We start from the raw sequence: 21,807 nt of genomic DNA on the forward strand, positions 1-21,807 counted from the left end.
TTTAATATTACTTAACAGAGTTGTTGTATTACATTGACTGTCTATTGTCATTTTTTGAGAACTGTCCAATGTGTCAAATTTTCAGCAAAGTAATTTTATCATCAAAAGCGGCGTGTTGGTCTATCCTGTCAAACATGGTAAAACAGATGTATTAAAAACAGGAACCCTCTTTGACTGTTAAAAATCCTGTAACAACTTGTTTCAATCTTGCTCCAGTACTCAAGTCTTAAGCAACAGTCGTCAGGCCGGTGTGGGAGGAAACGGAGCCTTCTCGAAGAGAAATGAGATGAATCTGTAGATTTAATTTTCAGCCTTGATGAACTCTCCACCAGTCACTAGATATTTATTTTTCCATTTTCTCTCATAAGTAAACCTCTCAAGAGTGGCAAGATAATCTCCCACAAAATGCATCTCACGTCCGCTGTTATACATTTACAGACAATCTTTGATGGAGAAGTTAAAGGGGTGCTGGGTAATTAACAGTGAAAATGGTGTATAATCACTTTTAATGAGCGTGTTCCTGTGCAGGCCTTCGAAAGACCACCCCTCCAGAGAAACGTTTTATCGGGTGCTCCTTCTGCACTGACCCTTACATGCCTCTGCATATGAAATGGAGGGTTGTTTCTTTTGTCTCCTTTCTTGTGGTCTCTAGCCGAGCCCTCCACCCATTTGCATTTCTCTGAATAGTCCATGTTATTAATTAATACTGAACTAGCCTACGCTGGCTGACCAAACCTTAGACAGTGCTCTGAACGGAACTGTTTTATCAAATGCAAAGAACCATTAAAATTAGCTGCCGTCTTTCCATGCTCTTCCTTTCTCATTCAGATATGGAGGCCTAGATTTATGCAAGTCTCGGAAAAGAGGGGGGAACTGAATTCTCTGTAAAGAAAGCAAACTGTACAGACAAAAGAAAAGACACAGTCAAGGCATCTGCTTGGCAATTAAAATCTTTTTTTATACCCTCTGAATCCCTGTTGTTAAACTAGCAACTAGTTTGTATACTGCTTAAGTCAAGACATCTGCTAGCATCAGATGGATTAATCAGCATCTCACCACCAAGTTATATACCATTTAAATCATCCCAGCTATCATCAAAGCTCATCCATAAAGAGATTTTAAACCAAGAACGCACAAACTAAAAGAAGACTCGAAGACCTGTCAGCTCCTCCTACCAATGCCTTTTCTTTCATATCCCACTTTCCCAAAGTCAATCCTGAGGTTCCTGTAGAGTTGAGTAACCCCAGGGAAGAAGAAAGAAGCCTGAGGGAACAGGGGTGGTGCATTGGATCCCATTACCGCCTATGGTGATGTTGGGTGCAGGCTTGGCTGGGAGAACCAGCCCCACAAAGGCTCCTGATTATGGGAAAGTCGTCATGCCCTGGAGCATCTGGGAGGCGTGAGAAGAGGGGATAAGATATGAAAACATGACATGCTTCACTGTTTGGCTAGGCTGAAACAATACACTCCTCACGTTTTCTCACCCTCCTCTCATCTCTACGTTTGATCTCCTAAAGGTGGTCCACCTCTAGAACAGAAACAGTAAAACCACTTGCTCACCAGCACACAGGAATGTCCTTAACTATACAACTGTCCTTTGAAGTGTCACTGCATTCAGGACTAGCCACTGATATGCCCGCCAAACATACCAGGCAAGCACATAAGGCTTCCAGAGAAATTCTCTCCATTACACATCGCTATTTCAGTCCACATAGTTTCTCATGAATGTAATGAGATGGCATCTGATAATTTGCCTGCAACAAGAACCTGAATAAAGTTGCCATAGATACTAAACCCACAGAGGGCTTTGATTTCTGGTTTTGCAAGGTATAAACACAAGCCTTTTGCAACAAGGCACTTATGGAGGTGATGATGCCAGGTATCAACACCAACTTGAGTTAGTGGATCTTTTATCACTTAAGCCTTAAAAGACCTATAAAAGATGCTTTTCACAAGCTTTTCTTCTTTAACGGATGAACATGTTTGCTAATACTGAACTGATAGAGCTTTACAGATTGTCAAGAAGATTGGATGCTCTAGGTAATGTACAAATGCATGTTGAGAGTTTTATGTGAAACCAGAGCCAAGTTTTGTGAAGGAATACACTTTTTTTTTTGCAGCATGGTGTTTTATTTTTTTTATATTTCTTAATATCTACATTGCATACACTACCTGTTGCACATAGGGCGATGAAAGTCTGCACATGTTTACGAATCAGCTCCAGCTTATCCTCAGGCAGCGGAAGTTTCCTCATAATGTGCTCAATAAAGTCATTGGGAGTGACAGCTGCTAGGTTCCACTTCAATTTGCCCAGGACAACCAGCTCCCATTCCTGTAAAAGGGTTTGAGGAAAGAAGCAAAATCACCAACTATAGAGACAAACTGCATCCTTTCAATAGCTTCCTGCCTCTAAGATATCTTACTTTGCTTTATTAGATCTGAATATCATTTAGGAAGCTGGGCTAATAATTTATAGCAGGGGTGCCCAAACACAGTCCTGGAGGGCTTGTGTCCTGCATAGTTTAGATCCAACCCTAATCAGACACACCTGTGCTAGCTAATTAAGCTTTTAGTAGGCTTGCTAGAAATATCCAGGCAGGTATTATAAGGCAAGTTGGAGCTAAATTCTGCAGGACAACTGCCTTCCAGGACCGAGTTTACACACCCCTGATGTTCCAAGTCATTGAAATGCTGTTGCTTGCTATACATTTGAATCTCCACCTATAATAGAAAGTAAAACCTCAGTTCAACTCATTTCAACAGGAAATGCAAAGCTACATATTCTGAAAGATATTTGCTCAGTGTGGGGACACTTGACCTGAATACCTGCTACTCAGATTGTCTAGCATCAGGTATGAGTATGTTCTTATAGCAATCTGTTAGTCAAAGGCTGCTTAGTTGATTGATGGACATGTCATTAACATCTTTGCAATTACAAACACATTCATATAAAACATGATTCTTAGTCTTATATATATTAAAAAGATTTTGTTGTAACCTTAATGGAATAAACATGCTTCAATAATGACCATGTGACTGTCCAACACTGCTGATTATACCATTTTGTCTTTTGGTGGCACTGTTGATCCAAAACACAAACTTGCTTTGACCCAACTCACATTGACAAGTGTTAATTTTAGATACTTATTTACTTGGTTGCAGACAAGAACAAGACAGCATCCTTCGAATAACCACTCCTCCTTCCTGTTTGAAGTTGGATGAGTAATAGCTAGTGACTAATTGGGGAAACCTTACATTTGCTGATATGGGACTGAGTGCTCGCTCTGAGGTGGTTTTCTCCCAAGTGAACCACACACACATAGTAATAATAGGCATAATATGGTTACCATTACCTTCTGAGACATTTTGAGCTCCTTTAACCTATCATCAAAGAATTATTCATACACCCCAAAAACAGCTAACTGATCAAGAATAAAATGGCAGCCATGTGATGCATGATTTCTTCACTTCCTCTCTTTGCTAGATTTCACTGGTGAGTGCCTTTCACAAATCTGCATACAGCTACATGTTCCAAAGTGACCTTTTCTTAGGAGAGGTGCCTGATGTGAACATAAAGCCCGATGACAAATCATTTATATAAAAAAGCCATAGACTCCTGGTATACTAAGAGGTTATTATGGAATGTAAACTATGAGAAGAGGCATTCTCAATGTACATGCTATTAAAAATTACCCTTCTAACAATCACCGTACTCATCTTCTGTGTGCTCAACTAAGCAGTCCGGTGTCACTGAGGCCAGCCCTAACACTCACTGTGAAACTCTTGCAACACAGCCTTAATGCAGGAACCCACTTCCTCCTTTTGAGCCCTCCAGCTGTACCTCCCAGCTATATGCAGTTTCGTTTACAAGAAATTCTTGCCAGCTAAGAAGGACAAGAAAATGAAGATGGCTTTGACAGCTGATCTTCTGACTCCCTGCATCAGTTGGTCTGATTGCAGACCAGCAGAAGCTTAGACAACAACAGCAAAATTAACACTAGGCCAGCCTAAGAAAATAAAATACACAGGAGTTTGCCCAAAATGGCAATTTGTTAACGTTTTCACAGCACAGTGTTTTTTTTTTTAAGCAGCATTTGCTCATAGTTGCCTAAACAGTTAGCCTAGGCATAAAGAAATTAATAGATGTCAAATGATCAATTGACAAGACCTTGGCTATGATGTAGCTGTGAGATGCATAGTTGCCACTAGATGGCGTAATAGCCCTTCAATGCGCAGAAACGCACTTTAAAACTCTCCAATCGCGAGAATATATATATATATATATATATATATATATATATATATATATATATATATATATATATATATATATATATATATGTATGTATATATATATTTTTTTTTTACTTTGGACTAGTCTTAATTCTAGTATCTGACTTGTAAAAAAATGCACAATATAGGAAGACCACATCACAAATTGCAATATATTCAATATACTTAAATGGGGTAATCCACAAATTTAAATGGACCCTTAACAGCAGTAGGATTAAAATAAACACTTAAATTCACATTTGAAGAAGTTATGCAAACAATTAATAGAAATCCCTCCGGGAAAATTACTAAGTTTTGATTTTCAAACAATATGCTTGGTGCTTACCAGCAGTTCTTGCGGTCTGATTGAGTTATCAGTGTAGATACACAGCTTCTCTGCAGTTAATGGACGCGTCTCTTTCAATTTAGACGCAAGAAACATGCAAACTGCGCCGAGCAACTGCAAGTTACATTTTCTTGTTGGTACCACCGCTAAAAATCGGTCCAAGTAGTTCATAGCCAGTGGAAAAACTTCTTCCTCGCATTTCTGTTCCTCGCAGACCTGGAAAGGGCAGGGCATAACTTAATAAGTTCAGAGGAAAAGATGCACGTGGCGCAACAAAATTTGTGTAATTTAAATGACTCTCAAAGACTTTACATCTAAAAAATAATTTTAAGAATAAAACGAATAACGTAGTATTGTTCATTTGTTGCATTGAAAAGAGGCTGTAAATCTTAACGTTAAAATTGAGATAGATTCCAAAACTGTGAAAACCCTGTCTTGTTGTAGTTATAAAGATATACATTTATTGTGGACTCTAACATCTGTCAATAGGCTCACATTCCTTTGGTTCATTCAGTAAGAAATGAATTCAAGTCACAATCACCCGAGCCAAAAAACACCCAAGCAACACAGGACTGGATCTGTTTTTTTTAATTCGTCATATTTTCATAAAATATTTAAAAATATAAATAAATTGTTTTTGTCAACTAATCTTACCTCTAAATATTCAGCTATCCTTCTTACATCATTCCCGACAATTGACAAGTTATTTAATCGATGTTTTTTATGATTAAAACACGTTTTTCAAAACGAAGTACCATGCGGTCTCAGATGAGTGCGTCACCATCGAACCGAAATATTCTTTTTAAATATTTTTATAAATTGTCCTGGTCGATTCACCTGACAATTTAAAACATGAAAATAAAGCTAAGACCCCCCTCTATCATTTCCATATGTCAAACATAGGAAATATGAACGATTCCGACAAGAACTGAACTTAATTCCAAGGATAGACTTCGATCAGCATGGGTTAAGAAGCAATGCGGGCCGTCGCCCCTTCCGCAACCATACATTTAAAAAAATGTACAAAATTATAGAAAAGCAATCACCAACATATTCTACCATAATTATATACCCTAAACGCTCATCTACAAAGCCATGCACATGTTAACAGTTGTTATGATCATTTTGTTGCGATAAAGTTGTTGTGAGGAAAAAAAACAACATGGCGATGGTAAGCTGTAGCACAGCGGCAAGCATTGAAGTGCATACGTGTGCATGGAAATATTTATCTTAAAAATAAATAAATAATGTTAAGCAAGGTCCTATCCTCTGTGTTAACGTAACTGAAAACTTTATAAAATACGCGCTTGAGATCACTGACATATGTCGATAACCTCCATCCCTCTGCAATCGTGAACTTGGTCCAAAATCAGCGCTTATGGCTGCAATAAAATAGTAAATAGCCCAACAAAATCGCATTTGCTTTTTCGGAAATGTTAAAGCAGCTTCTTTAGTTGCATTCTACAATACTTACATGACAGAATGGAAAATGAAACGTTTGCAAGACGTGTTGAAGATACATGTAAGCACGGAAATGATCGGGTACAAACCTCTAACATCCATGTTGCCACCATCCTCCGCATAAAGGGCTGAATGTCTTTCTGAACGCATTTAAAATATGAACACTGAGGAAGAAACCTCTCTTCGATGGTCAGCAAACTCTGTAGTACCCTGTCATCATACAGAAGATTCGGATCAGGACGGGCTCTTATAATGGTGTCCATCTCGAGACAAAGCAGTTCCATGATTGTTACAGTCCTTTTCGACCTTTAATACGGCTACAAACAGTGAAGTACAAAAGTTGCGAAATGTCAAAAAGAGCAGAAAAGACTTCTCGGGTACATCAAATCAGTCTACTGGGCTGTCCAGGTTAGTCCTGATCCTTTTGCAAACTTTTCCCCACTAGTCTCTTTCTCTGCTCTGCTCTGCTCTTCTCGCTGCAACATTTGAGGTCTGCAGAACTCTGACGCAAGCAGACCTTATTATTGGCCAGACGGAACATGCTCAGTCTTCCTCTGCTTTTCCTCCCCTCTTGCTCTGGTTATAAGAGAATCGATAGCCTCCACACGATGGATAAAAGGACAACATTGGCTGGTGTATTCATGGATCATGCAAGATTTTAATGTTTAGTTAACTCGTGTATTTTTTTTAAAATGACAACACAAACTCACTGCAACCAACGCAACACCAAATGTTTATAAATCTAATAGGCTATCTCAAAGTATTTTAAAAATAAAGTGGTTTTGGTTTTGAATGTATTATTTTGCATACATTTTTATACCCATGCTCTTGGTGTCATGCAGACATTTTCATTACTTTGATTTTACAAATTAACAAAATAATGGTTAAAATGTATTGTTTTTTATTTAAGGGCGCTAAAACTTCACCTCGTCATCACAAATTAGAAATAGAAGCTATGAGCTGCAACATGTGGTCAACGAGATAGCTTTCTAGGAAATGCAGCGAAAGCATGAAGCAACACTAGTCAGATATATCTGCTGAATAGTTAGTCTCTTTCCTCTATTATATAATGCATCGTTACATCGAAACCTATATATATATATATATATATATATATATATATATATATATAGGATTCGAAAAGCCAAGCCCCGAAAGGTGATGCAGCATTTCAAAATTGTAATCTACCCCAATACATGCAGATCAACATTTATAACTCACAAACTCAATCAGAAATTCATTTAAATTGCAAATGAGACATAGCATGTTAAACATTCGCTGGGAAATCTAAATTAAAAAGCGATTCAAAGACTTTTAAGAGAACATATAGCTGCGTTATTGATAGAGGTGCATCTCAAGGTTCTCAAGCTTGCTGGAGTGATTCTGAAGAACATAACAGACCGCAGCTATGAACTTTTGCAACAGTTTGCTTCGTTTCAACACTTTTAAATGTGCTAGGAAATGTCTCTTTAAAACATTTTTTTTCGCTGTAGATTGTTCCTCCCCTTCTTACATAGCCAATAGTTCTTCTTCACGCGTTTGAGGCTTTCGGATTTGTTACTGGGCAGACTTTCTCTGTGCAAGTTCGCATTCTAAAGTGCAGAACCTAATCTATTTTACCGATCACCTGATGAACACTGCTAGATCCCAGAGACTGCCTCACGCAGGTGTCATGAAAAAAATTTGTAGCCTTAAAATCAGTCAGAGCATTTTACCCTCAGCAATGCTTTGATCAAATCAGAGATATAAAATGATAAGGCTTGGAATTATTTTAAATAGAATAATACGGATTGTAATTTGTGCTACAAAGGCAAATAATGCCTTGAAATAAACTATATTAAAGTAATAATTTTAAGATTATTTTGCTCATAAATCCAGACTTTATATTATGACATTACCTCTACCAAAAACAGTTTTAGTCATTCTAAATTAATACAGCATGAAAAATTATGTCAGTCGCCGATATCATTTGATTTAAGGATGAATAAGCAAGTCCAGTTCCACAAGCGCTAACACATGTTGTAATTTCATTTTCTTTTTCAAACATGCGCGTTCTTCATATAAACTGCGGTATTACCCGCATGCTCCCGACACATGAAATGTCGCTATGTAGAGCAACACAAGTGGGTTTCTAAGCTTTAAATACTGCATTATTTGCTTAAAACATTGAGAATGACAACCCGCAATAACAAAAAAGGATGCATCCTTTTCCATTACAGTGATATAAAGACTTTTCTTTTTGCGCACCGAACCATTAGTGGGAAAGTAACATTAAGTTGTGATTCTTAAAAATTATGATTATAAATTATTAAAATATTGCACATTTCAAGGTTTCCTTAAAAACATTTAATTTAAAAGCTTAACATGTTAATTTATGTTTATAACACTGTCTTTATTAGCAAATGACAAGCATTTATTTATAATAAAAACAACCTACATAATCTGAGCATCATTTTGTTGGGATATAATTGAAACCTTAATTTATAAATAAATGCTTATTAGTAGTCATTTTAAGGCATTAAAATTTGCAAACATTTTTTCTAGATTTTTTAAAACAATAACAGTCAACATTAATATGAAAACTTTTGTTTATTCATAGATAACATAGTAAGAATATGTCTTTAAAAAATCAATTATATAATATGCAAGAAAAACGCGTTAGAGTATCACATAACCCCTCCTAAGTAAAGAGTGATTCAGATTCATGTCTGTTCTTCATGCTTTTATATTCTATCTTGACCATGCTTTTTTTTCGCGGAATAATGACGTCACATAACATGCTGGTGGGCTATGCGGCTCTGCTCATGCTATTTCCCGGATGCCTGCAATTAACGCGATATCCGTGAAGACACACCCAATGAAAGTTTGCTAGACCCCCAAAACTTGGGTAACAGTTAGGTTTTTCATTCATTCATTCATTCATTCATTCATTCATTCATTCATTCATTCATTCATTCGTTCATTCATACGTTTGCTCCACAGGGTCTAAAAAATTAGATTTTTCTATAGGCTAAATTATGGCTTTTCCTGAAATATTATAAGTAAAATCTAAAAGAATCAGTAATATTACTTATACATTTAAGGTAATGCCAAGATTAAGTATGTTTCATTGATAATAAATTTAAACACAACACTAGACTAAATTAAACTTAATTATGACATTACATCTTTATATGATCAGATATAAAACATTAACCTGGGTAAATTAGATCAAATATATTCATATTTTACATTTGATAATATAAAGACACACAAAAAAAAAAATAGTAAACTTTTTTAATTTACCATTTTTTTTCACAAAAATATTAACCTGAATTCATTTAATTGGTTTTAAATCATTTCAGTTCTTTATGTTTAAATTTATTTTCTGCAGTTTAATTAAATAGAATTCCTTCTTAATTCAGCAACAGAACTGGAGGGAAAACATTCAAATTAGTTCAGTTTTTTAAATAATGAATTATAAATAACATAATTATAAACGATTACAATCTAAGTAACTGTATTTTCTGAAGAATGTTTTGAAATAAACAGGTGACATTTCGATAAGTCCCTAATAATATATATATATATATATATATATATATATATATATATATATATATATATATTTATATTTATATATATATATATATATATATATATATATATATATATATATATATATATATATATATATATATATATATATATATATATATTAGAAGCAGCAAATACATCAAGCAAAAATTGTATTCTTATTTAAAAGGCATGAAAATAGAATAACATATTTCTCACAGTTATAATGTTGTGGTTGAGCAACTGCAGATGTCCTTACTGAATAAAAACACAAGCATTTAGCCAACCACCCAGGAAAAAAGAAGAAAAAGATATGCTTCATTAAATTACATAGCTTGCAATTGTTGTAAATAGCAACAACTGGTTAAAACTGCCATTGACAAAACAAACAAAACTGTTTGAAGAAAGCAAATGAGATCATTTACAAAAAATGAAATCAATTATATATATTTTATCAAATTATGAGGTAGGAATTTTTTCATTAATGTATCAAAATTTCAATTTGTTCACATACATTAAATCATTTAATTATTTGTTGTGCAATATTATTATTATTTTGGCTTAATTAAAAAACCTGATTTGTAATTATTTAAAAAAATTATTCTCATATGTATGATGATCATTACCTATTATTTTAAATAGTTTTACTAGCTTGCAGGATCTCTTAAATGTTTCAAGTTGCTTGACATGCTTCTTGGGAGGAGACAGACTCCCAAATTCTTTAAATCTCACTTTTATCTTGCTAAAAAAAAAAAAAAGAAAAGAAAAAGGAAAGCGAGATGAACAACGTTTTATTGTCTTGAAATCTCATTGTTTAGCCAAACAGATGCAAGAAATGTCTGAAAGGTTAACAACAGTTGGAAAAACAGAGAGGAAGTAATCATTGTTGACATGCTAGTGGGGACGTTATAACACTGCTTCTCAATTTTATCTTATTTACCGCACAAACCCACAACAGGTGCATTATAACACTGCATTATGCACAACCAAATAGCAGAATCACAAAACAGCTTCTGGCATATCTCCTGTTGACAAAAAAAAAAACTTTCTTTTCTATCCTCTAAAAGAGAAAACTGCAGGAATCTGTGTTATTTTTAGCCCATCACCATTAAGGACATCAAAAGCCGACCTGGACAATGCGTTGACAGACATGTTCTTCAAACACAGTCTGTCTAGCCTAAAATGACAATGTAGATCCCTGTCAAAAGCCCCCTGCCAGCACATGACCAGCATTACAGCATTCACACAATCCTCCCCATGACATCCATCAAAATGGGGAGCTCAAGCTTTTCACCCTGCAAGTAAATGCTATCATGTCCGAGATGCTTCTACAGGTCATTTTCTTTGCACATTTTATTCTGGACAGCAAAACTACTTGCTGTCTTTTCCTCCTCTGTGCCTCTCATATCACAAACCCTTGAGTTTGTCACTCACGCAACAGCTGCTGGCTGATACTTTACCATTCCAGTGCCCATTTTTCCCTCTCCCTCCAAGCAAAAGAACCCACACAGAGAAACAAAAGCCTTGCTGGAGAATGCAAGGACATTTCGGGGGCAGGTTATGTCCCTCAAGAATTCGTCAGCACAAAAAAAAAAAGTTAAAAACTCTTCCACTACTGGGAAAACATCCTGAGAAGTTCCACCTGGGAGCAAAGCGTACTTTAGCTTTGTCAACAATGTAGCAGTGGAGATCAAACGCCCGTTTGAAACCAGCTTGAAACTAAATTAACTTTTGTGTGTATGTGTGTGTGTGTGTGTGTGTGTGTGTTTGTGCAAAATCTTATTACTACTTCTATCTGCTCAAAAACACCTGCGAGAAACTATGGTGCTGATTCAAATGCAGGCTTAACACATTGCAGTTGTTGTTTTAATCCCGGCATGCTCCCCATACTCACACCTGCACTGTAGGGTATGGCATCTTGAGGTGTATTTGCAGCGTTGGTTGCTTTAGCATAGCCTAGTTTTTGGAAAATGAGCTGTGGGTCCCCCTGTCAGATTTAGGTGAGGTTAAACAGAGATGTGAGAGAGATTGTTGCGAATTCTCACGTTCAGTAAGATTCAGGTGGCACCTCATTTGGGATGTTTAGCTACAGTGCTAACCTAGAAACACTAAACGATACATGCAGACAGGGGTAGGAAGGTTGCTTTGGAAATGTAACAGATTGCATTAAAATGTAGTGTAAATATTTTACCTACTTTAAGGTACACTGAAAAAAAATATTCAAAGAAGATTCCTTGGATTTAATTTTTTTTAAGTAGTTAAACAGTTATGTGGGCTGAATTTAAACAAACAAATTAAGTTGAACATTGCTAATTTTAATTTGTTTAAATCCAACACATACATTTTGTGGCGACGAAGTGGGTAGTGCTATCGCCTCACAGCAAGAAGGTTGCTGGGTCGCAGGTTCGAGCCTCAGCTGAGTCAGTTGGCATTTCTGTGTGGAGTGTGCACGTTCTCCCTGCGTTTGCGTGGGTTTCCTCCAGGTGTTCCGGTTTCCCCCATATTCTAAAGGCATGCGGTACAGGTGAATTGGGTAGGCTAAATTGTCCTAAAAGTGTGTATAAGTGTTTGTGGATGTTTCCCAGAGATGAGTTGCAGCTGGAAGGGCTTCCGGTGCGTAAAAACGTGCTTGATAAGTTGGCGGTTCATTCCGCTGTGGTGACCCCGGATTAATAAAGGGATTAAGCTGAAAAGAAAATGAATGAATGAATGAATGACATAAATTTGCAACAATTTTACATGTACACTCACACATGTGAATGCTAAACAAATGCTGGGTTCCACACAATCGAATTATGTTGGGACAACATCAAGGAATTAAATTAATTCATTTTTTTTACAAATTTGAGTAGATAGAACAAAACAAATAAGTTGTCCTTAAAAAACTCAAGAATTGTGTAGTTTCAGCTCATTTAAATAAGTACCTAGAATAATCAATCTAGAAGAAAATGTGATGATCTTTCTTTTTTTAAGTGAAGTTTACAAAAAAAAAAAAAGTAAAATGACCTCATCATTTACTTTACTTTATATCATAGGTTCTCAATCTCAGAGCTGGAGGTTTAGTGTCCTGTCGATTTTAGCTCCTACCTCAATCAGACACACCTGGGCTAGCTGATCAACCTTTCTAGAAATATCCTTGCAGGAGTGTTGAGGCAAGTTGGAGCTAAAATCTGCAGGACACCAGACCTAAAAGACGGAGCTTGAGAACCCCTGCCTCATATGGTTTTAAATCTTTATGAGTTTTTTCTGTTAAACACAAAATATGATATAAAGATAAAAAATGCCTCTTGAAAAAGGAAAAAGAAAAGAGTTTTGCTGCTTGTTTAAACTACTCATTGAAAAGGAGTGGAAAAAACACAATTCTTAATTTTTATTTGGGACAACTTAACTGCTTTATGTTCAATCCACTTAAATTTGTAGAAATGATTAGCGTAATTAAATTTAATTAATTTGTGTTGCGACAACATAAAGGTTTTGTGTGGAAGTGTATATTGACTTCCATAGTTGGAAAGGGTAAAGGGTAGTCAGTGGAGACTGCATGGCATGCCTTTAATGCATACTCCTAACCCTACTTCTCACACTAGCTCTATGGAGTGTATACATGCATGTGTCTGACACTGCATGTCTCAGCTTGCATGTGCAGGTCTGCAGCCAAATAATATTGAGTCAATGAGTACCAGCTATCTCAAAATACCCTTTTTTTGTGTTCAACAGATGAAAGAAATTCAAATAGGTTTTGAACAAGTAAATGATGAACTTTCATTTGTGGGAGAATCCCTTTAATGTAACTGATTATATTTAATTTCTATTTGATTACTGAATTTCAAATGTTTAATTTTATGTTTTATTTTAAACGAAAATGAAGTTTCCATATTTTGTGATTCATGTTTTGTCCTTTTATTTATGCTTTTTAATTGCATTAAGAGACTCCAATCTTTCTTCCAATCATTTCTGATGCTACAAACTTATATATGTACACAGTTGAAGTCAGAATTATTAACTGCCCTGAATTATTAGCCCTCCTGTATATACCCCCCACCCCCCAATTTTTTTAAAGGAAAGAAGATTTTTTTTAAACAAATGTCTAAACTTAATAGTTTTAATGACACATTTATAATAACTGATTTCTTTTATCTTTGCCATGATGATAGTAAAAATTTTACTAGATAATTTTTTAGATGCTTGTATTCAGATTAAAATGCAATTTAAAGGCTTAAGTAGATTAGGAAAGTTTGAGTAATTAGGCAAGTCATTGTATAACCATGGTTTGTTCTTGGCGATCGGAAAAAAATGTTGCTAATAATAGGGCTAAAAACACTGACCTGAAAATTGTAAAAAAAAAAAAAAAAAAAAAAAAAAAAAAAGGCTTTTATTTATTTATTTTCCTTTGACTTAGTGCTTTATTTACCAGGGGTTGCCACAGTGGAATGAACCGACAACTTATAACATATGTCCATACATGCTCATTAACACACATACACTACAGCCAATTTAGTTTATTCAATTCACCTATACCACAAGTCTTTGTGACATTGTGAAGAAAATCCTTGCTCTGATAAGCATTATTTGGAAATATTTGAAAAAGAAAAAGAAAGTTATTTGGAAGCGATTATTTTGAGACTGTCAGTAAAAGTCACTCTGTTAAAGAGCAGAGCAGAGATTAAGATCTTAAATGCAATTCATAATCATAATTAAGGGAAAAAAACATCTGAATCACAAAACTGTTAATTAAAAAATATTTCTGTAAAACATTAGGTATGATACTGCTTTAGAAATCAAATCATTGCAAAGCAAAAAAATAAAAAAACTGGCATCTGAAAATGCCTTGGAAATGTTTACACACACACACACACACACACACACACATATATATATATATATATATATATATATATATATATATATATATATATATATATATATATATATATATATATAATTTTAAATGTGCAAGCTTTTTTATTTCTTAATAAAATTATTTTTACATTTCCAGCACCATTAAGAGAATCCATCAAAACAGCATTGCTTCACTAAATGAAGGAATGCAGGATGTGCATCGATTATTAAATTAATAAATGAATAAGGTTGTTCAACATGTCCTATTTTTTTACAAAAATACTCAGAATACTCCTTTCTAATAAACATTTCCATACTCTTAAAAATAATGGTGTCAAAAGAGGGGATTTGCAGCAATGTCAAGGAAGAATGTTTTTGGTTCCTGAAAGAACCTTTCAGTTGACAGTTCTCAGAAAGACCATTTTATTTCTTATTGTTATGAATATTTTCATGGTGTAAAGAACCATTTTCCACTTTAAAGAAGCTGTTGTGCCATAAAGATATGCTATTTAATTAAATGTATTACATATTTATTTCCTCAGTTACTGGATTACAGTCACAATTTTAACATATGTATGCTGTTATTCTCCAACTCTGCTTACTGGAAAAGAGTGATAAAATATCAATATATTTATACAGCAAATAAAAACATTCTAATAATACAAAAGTACATAGTTGACACTGAAACAACCATTATAAGTTTAGGTCATTATTGTGTGTCTGACACTTGAGAAAGGTGTCTTTGCAATGGATCAATTGATTCTGTTCAGATAATTGATTGACTAGTAAGCACAGTTTCACATCTGTAAATAAATTCTTTGCTTATTTCCAAATTAGTAATAAAAACCTTTGATGTTACAAACTTTTCCTTGTTCTGTAATATTGCAGATATTTTTGGTAATAATCCAAAAGAAAATGTTTCTAAACAGAGCAAAATGTATAGCGCATGTTTATGTGTTTAGAAGAGATGTTTAGAAATATGCTCATCCATGATCCAACCAAATGAAATGTTCAGTTTTTAACACACACTTTATTTTGAAAGGCAGACAAAGATAGCTCATGTAAAACTCACCATACAGTGTGATAAAACCTGGTTGATTTGTTCGTCAGGTCAGATTGCTTTTTCATAAGCAGAATTTGAAACCACCTTTTCCATGCAATCTTGAACTGAACGTTTTGGTGCAGATCCAAACCTAACTGAGAAATTGTACTGAATGTTCCAAAACAAATGCTCCAAATGCACCTGGTGTGAAAATGCCTATTGACTGATCTTGTTTTACTTCATAATTCGGTCAGAACAGTAAATAAGCTATTTGCATGTTTGGCTACTCATTAGTTACCAGCTGCAGTAAGAGAACGTGGATGATTTAAAAACAAAAAAACTGCTAGAATTCACATCAAACTGAATGACATTTGGGTTTACTGATTCCACATTATTGTTTGCAAGCTGACTCTTTAAAGGAGAAAACTGATTACAAATCATTGATTTGCCAATGAAAATGCAGGCTAGAAGGCTAAAGTATAGATATAAAAATTTAAGTGTACATCTGTAGCCTATATACAATTATTAAATGAAACACAAATGATATTGGGAACTTTACAACTAGTATTAAAATGCATTGAGAGGTAATAAAGAAATCATCATCATCATTTAAATCTTGTCGGCTGTAACAAAAGCAGTCTTTAATAATAATAATAAAAAATCTCTATTATTAGCCCTTAAGCAATTTTTTTGATTGTCTACAGAACAAATTGTTGTACAATGATTTGCCTAATTAACCTAGTTAAGCCTTTAAACGTCATTTTAATCTGAATACTAGTATCTTGAAAACTATCTAAAAAGATATTGTTTACTATCATCAGCAAAGATAAAATAAATCAGTTATTAGAAAGGAGTTATTAAAAATGTTATGTTCAGAAATGTGTTGAATAAACCGTGTTACTGTTAAATAGACTCCAACTGTATATGTACTCATATAATTATTATACAAAATTGTATATACTATTATTAAATTAAACAAATGATTATGCAATGGTATTCATTATAATTAACATACATTCATTCATTTTCCTTCGGCATGATCCCTTTATTCATCAGGGGTAGCCACAGTGGAATGAATCACCAACTTATCCAGCATATGTTTTACACAACAGATGCCCTTCCAGCTGCAACCCAGTACTGGGAAACATCCATACACACTTATTTACACACATACACTACAGCCAATTTAGTTCTTTGGACTGTGGGAGAAACCGGAGCACCCGGAGGAAACCCACGCGAACATGGGGAGAACATGCAAACTCCGCACAGAAATGCCAACTGCCCCAGTCGCGACTAAAACCAGCGACCTTCTTGCTGTGAGGCAACAGTGCTAACCTCTGAGCCACTCTCGCCCAATCAACATACATCTAACATTAAATTGCTTTTAACTGAGCAGTGCTTCTAAACTGTGTAGTACATAGAAAAAGATATATTTGTCAGGTAAATGTCCCATGATGTGCTTTAAAATATGCATTTTTATTCGATGTTTGACGTAATCTCAAGCGAAACACAAAAGGTTCTATTTTGACGATTCCATGCTCTAAGTCCAAAGCGCAGGGCGCAAACGCATTAAGGTCATGTCAGAAATCACTTTTGCTATTTTAAGGATGGAAAAATCCCCTTTGCGCTAAGGCGCATGGTCTAACAGGGTTGAGCTTATTATCTCAATGAGTTATGGCTGTGTTTTGAGAATAAACCAATCAAATGAGTCTCATTTCCCATTCCCTTTAAGAGTCATTTGTGCCGTGCCATAGTGCATTTACTATTTACATGGCGGACTTTGTAAGTGGAAAAACTGAACACTTCACTAGAGAGAAAACGGTTAAACAGCGTGAGGATGAGAGATGAGCCTCCTCATTTACTTTAGCTTTCACTCTCGTGGATAGGGAAACATGTTACGCACAGGCATCCATTAGCCTATACATAATTGATTTTGTTTGTTAAGCGCAAAGATTTGTTTCAAAACTATTTTCAAATTCAGTTCTAATTTCCAGCAAACTAATAAATGAACAATAATTAAGAAGTGTGGTCAAAAAACTGAGTTATATCCAAATACACATGTTGAGCTTCATATGGTCTAAAACCTGACAGGTGGGCAAATCTAACCTTATTTTTTAAAAAACTAATATACATATGAATATAATAAATAATGATACTACTAATGATTACATTATACAAAAGCAAATTGTTATGAATAAACTAAAAAAAAATTCCCTGAGACGTATAAAACCCATACTTACTTTTAAGTATAAAAAAATCTAAAAACCATACTTTCATGAAGAAGGAATGAAAGTTTGGTTTTTATATTTATGTAGGCTAGAAAATAAAAATTTTGTAATATTTTAATCCTTTAATTCTTTTTCACCTGTAAAGATATTTGCGTATTGTACATCCTGTGTGTATTAAGCAATGTGTAGGCGAGGCGCACAACTAACGCGCTCTGCGCCGGACTATAGATATGCTTTGATCTGGTTTATTAAACAGTCTATTTAAGTTCCTCAAAATAGCAACGCCACAGCAATGCGCCTCAACACACCCCCTTTTTTAGACCTCAACGCCTATGCAAGCACATATAAGCACAAAAGCATTTGCTATTTAAACAGCGTGGTGCAAAACATCAAAACGACTCTTTCGCCGGGTTTATGATAGGTCCCAAAGAGAGGGTAGCATATAGAGTAGCTCATTCCCTTTAAAAAAAAGCCAATAGCATTTTGTTTTATCACAGCTCTGCCAGTAAGAGTGGTTGAGATCATGCACAACAAATGAAAAGCTAATTTAAAGAGGGCAGGGTAGGTCAGATTGTAGAGAGCATTTGATCGGTTATGATTTGATGAAAAACTGTATTATGAGGTGACGTGAGTAAAACCATTGATCTATTTATGCTGAAGTGAGAAATTAGAAGCTTAACATGTTGATTTCAGTTTTATATCTTCTAAATACAAATTTCAGGCACACTAGTTAACAGATATCTTAAAAACTAGCAAGACTTATAAATAACATCTAAAAACTTTATTTTAATTTCATAGGACATTTAGATGGTCAACATTTTTTATGCATGCACATATATATTCTTGAATGATTCAGGATTGATGAATCAAGGAGAGATATTCACAAGACCAAATCAGGGATTGAATGTGGACAGCTTCACATTTCTTTCAAAGGTTTATGTTTTGATCTGTCTACACTGAAATGCATCCCCAGAATTTTCCAACAAAGCACAGGATCTGTAGTATTTCCAAATGTCTTCTTGAGGGTTAGAAACAGCAGGGTAGTGTGAACATCAGATTTTTTAGAAAACAAAAACGCAGCAGTGTAATCTTAGCTTAGGGTAAATCATTAAACTGTCCTCTTTCACTGTAAAAAATGATGGGTTCCACACAACCCCTTCTTGTCGTCCCAATGCAAATCAATTGTTAATTTGATGTTTTTTTTCCCACAAATTTAGGTTTACTACACATAAAACAATTAAGTTGTCCCCATAATAACCTTTGAGAATTGTGTTGTTTCAGTTTATTTTAATTTGATAGTTTGAACAAGCAGCAAAAACCTATATTTAAGTGTAGCATGTGTTTTTTATTAAACTAATGACATCATAATTGAGTAATGTACAATGTTTAGTTTGCTAGCACACATTGCTATACTTTAGATGAACAATTAATCTATGCAAGTTAATCCTTAAAATTCTTTACTTTGTTTTAGTAATCTTCAATCAAAGTCTGACCATTTGCTTCCACGTTTGGAGGGGCGGTCCTTCTTTTTTGATGTCAGATTGACAGCTTAATTCACAATATTATCAACCAATATTACCATCCTACTGTTATTTTGCTATGAAGGAATGAAGCACAAAAAGCCCCACCCCCTGCTCAGTGCTCAATTGTCCTGTTCTGAGATATTCGTGTTTTGTATTGCGGTATTTATTTTAACTGATCCGGCATTAACTTTTGCATGGGGAATACCTGCATGTGTGTGTGGGAGAGAGAGAATGTGAAAAACAGCGAGCAAAGCTGTGTGGATTGTGTGCATGTGAACACACATTACGGTAGTCACTTTCGACCAATAAGCTTTCTTATGTTTATAATCACTCACATTGGTCGATGATTATTGTTTCGCACACAGTGAGCAGTGAAAATCAATAATCTTTGTATTTTCAAAACCATGAGTGAATCTGAAAATGAGCCTGATCAAAAGAGTTCTCGAGAAGATGAAATTGCACGAATAGATCAGGATAGAGGGAGACAGAAGTAAAGCGATCTCAAGTCAGCCAGAAAACATGACGGGAGAGGTAACTGTGGGCTCGTCTTGAGGATTGGACTGAGTGAGGCATTTTCATTGCCAATGGTGTTAGTAAACTGGATATTGATGTTTCATAAGATTTATGTTTGTAGCTACATGTTTGTTTGTTGTTTACCCATTGTTGACCCAAAGCGTTATACTGCACAAAATAATTAGAGAAATTATCTAAATAAAGAAATTAGATTTTTTTTTTTGATTAACCGCTTAATAACGTCATGTTTTAGGAAATCTGAAATTGTGTGGTGGATGTTCGTCACGGTGAGTTTTATTTCCTGGTTTTGCTCTGGAAGTTATCCATTCAAAAATTCAGCCCTACTCAATATTCCATTTCATTTTCCAGTTAGAAGTACATCAACATACTGAAATAAAAGTCACAGCAACTTCCGGTTCACACTGGTTTAAAACTCCAATATAGTCTGAGCTGAATAAAGTGAATCAACCCAAAGAACTCCTAAATGTAGTCCCAATTTAGGTATCCCAGTGTGTTCCCAGGTCTGCATGAGATTTTTCGCATTCCCATTACCAATTATTTATATAAACTGCAACCGCTTTTGAACTTTACTGCAAGCATGAAAACACCCCAATACCACTACAAGATATTAAAGGTTCAATGGTAGCCCCCCATTCAGCCCTCCCTGCAAGCAAGGGGCATTACAAATGAAATAGCCCTCCATCATGATTACCCTACCACACATGAATTCACAGCATAGCCCTGCACTTGAATCAGCCAGCAATAATCTGATCCTTTTGGGAAATTCTAGTGTCGGGTGTAATTTACGATCCGTATCTTTTAAGTTCCTCCTGCCCTGCTGCTGGCGTCGAACCCCGGGAGCCACCGAGTGTGTGTGTTTGCAACATGTGTCGCTTGCTATCTTGCTCACGGAGGCACACAAAGGTAAAGGGAAGCTTAACGTCCTGGGAAAATCTCAAACAGAGTGAAATTACCTTGATCCAAAGATTCCTGCCGCATACCAGCTCGATGAACCCATAACACACCACAGCGGAACAGCTGAGTGAGATAAAGGGCAGGACAGAGCATGATAGAGTGGAATAAAAGAAGGAAATATTGAAATAAATGCACAGCTGGCTTTAAAAAGGTATTTAGGTATTATAAAACTTCTTCTAGACAAGATCCCCCAATAGTGGAGCTATGAAGAGAATTAATCAATGTGCTGATCCAGCCAAAGCTCCACACAGGACTGTCCCATGATTCTGTTTGGGTTTATTTAACAAGGGTGGAGGTTGTTTTGGCTGTGATGCCATTGTGTGAACTTATTTCTGGAGGGGAAGTTTCATGGATTTGTGCAATTGCAGCTTTTTAATGTCAGACACAACAGTTCGCAATGCTGTCAGATATTGCATTCTTTCAGCTGGGCGAGTCTGCATTTCAATACTGCGCTCTGTAAACTTGGGCTTAATGATACTGGTTGTTCACACCTTGTTAACCCACAGTGAACTTAAGTTCTCGTCACACTTCTGAGGTAAACAGAAGACTTTATGACAGGTACTTTGCCTCCACTCCCTAAAAGTAAGATAAATCTGGATTGTTAAGATGTAGAAATTAAATTGATTTTAATTTATTAGGTACACCTATCTAAATGCTCGTTAACTCACATTTCTAAGCAGCCAATCAAATGGAAGCAACTCAATGCATTTAGGGATGTAGACATGGGCTGTTTTTTCAATATGCGTTCTTCAGCGGTCTTGCGTCCTCGTGTTCTCGTGTAACGTCATCATCAGCTGCCAAAGTTCAGTTCCAATACTCAAGACCGCAAGAACAGAGGACACGTGAAACTTCCCGGATGTGTTCTTGATATCGAGGATGCACCGATGCAGACTTGAGCACCGAACTCGCTCTGGAAGTCCCATGAACATCTTAATAAAGGAATGAACACATTAAGGGTGTTTATTTGCTGAAATTTGTTTTAAAATCTGTTTTATTTATATTGTGCAATGTATATTTAAAATGTTTATGCAGAGTATATATTTTGAAAAAGGGAAA

At 35.3% G+C, this 21,807-nt stretch overlaps 1 protein-coding gene across 4 annotated transcripts in view; it reads right to left on the bottom strand.

Annotated features, from left to right (window-relative positions):
- Positions 1-21,807, bottom strand: part of ccnd2a (cyclin D2, a) — a 265,046-nt gene that overhangs the window by 9,573 nt on the left and 233,666 nt on the right. The window contains exons 1-3 of one of the 4 annotated variants that reach the window (XR_015525883.1): positions 6,169-6,575; positions 4,619-4,834; positions 2,173-2,332 (exon numbers count right to left, since the gene is read on the bottom strand). Coding sequence is in view for 3 of the 4 variants with exons in the window: in NM_001089445.1 (NP_001082914.1) it covers positions 2,173-2,332; positions 4,619-4,834; positions 6,169-6,363 (571 nt within the window). In the remaining variant the exon portion in view is untranslated. 4 annotated transcript variants of the gene reach the window in all.

The sequence above is a fragment of the Danio rerio genome, chromosome 25 (assembly GCF_052040795.2).
Source record: "Danio rerio strain M-AB ecotype USA chromosome 25, GRCz13ab, whole genome shotgun sequence".
In the NCBI taxonomy this organism is placed as follows: domain Eukaryota; kingdom Metazoa; phylum Chordata; class Actinopteri; order Cypriniformes; family Danionidae; genus Danio; species Danio rerio.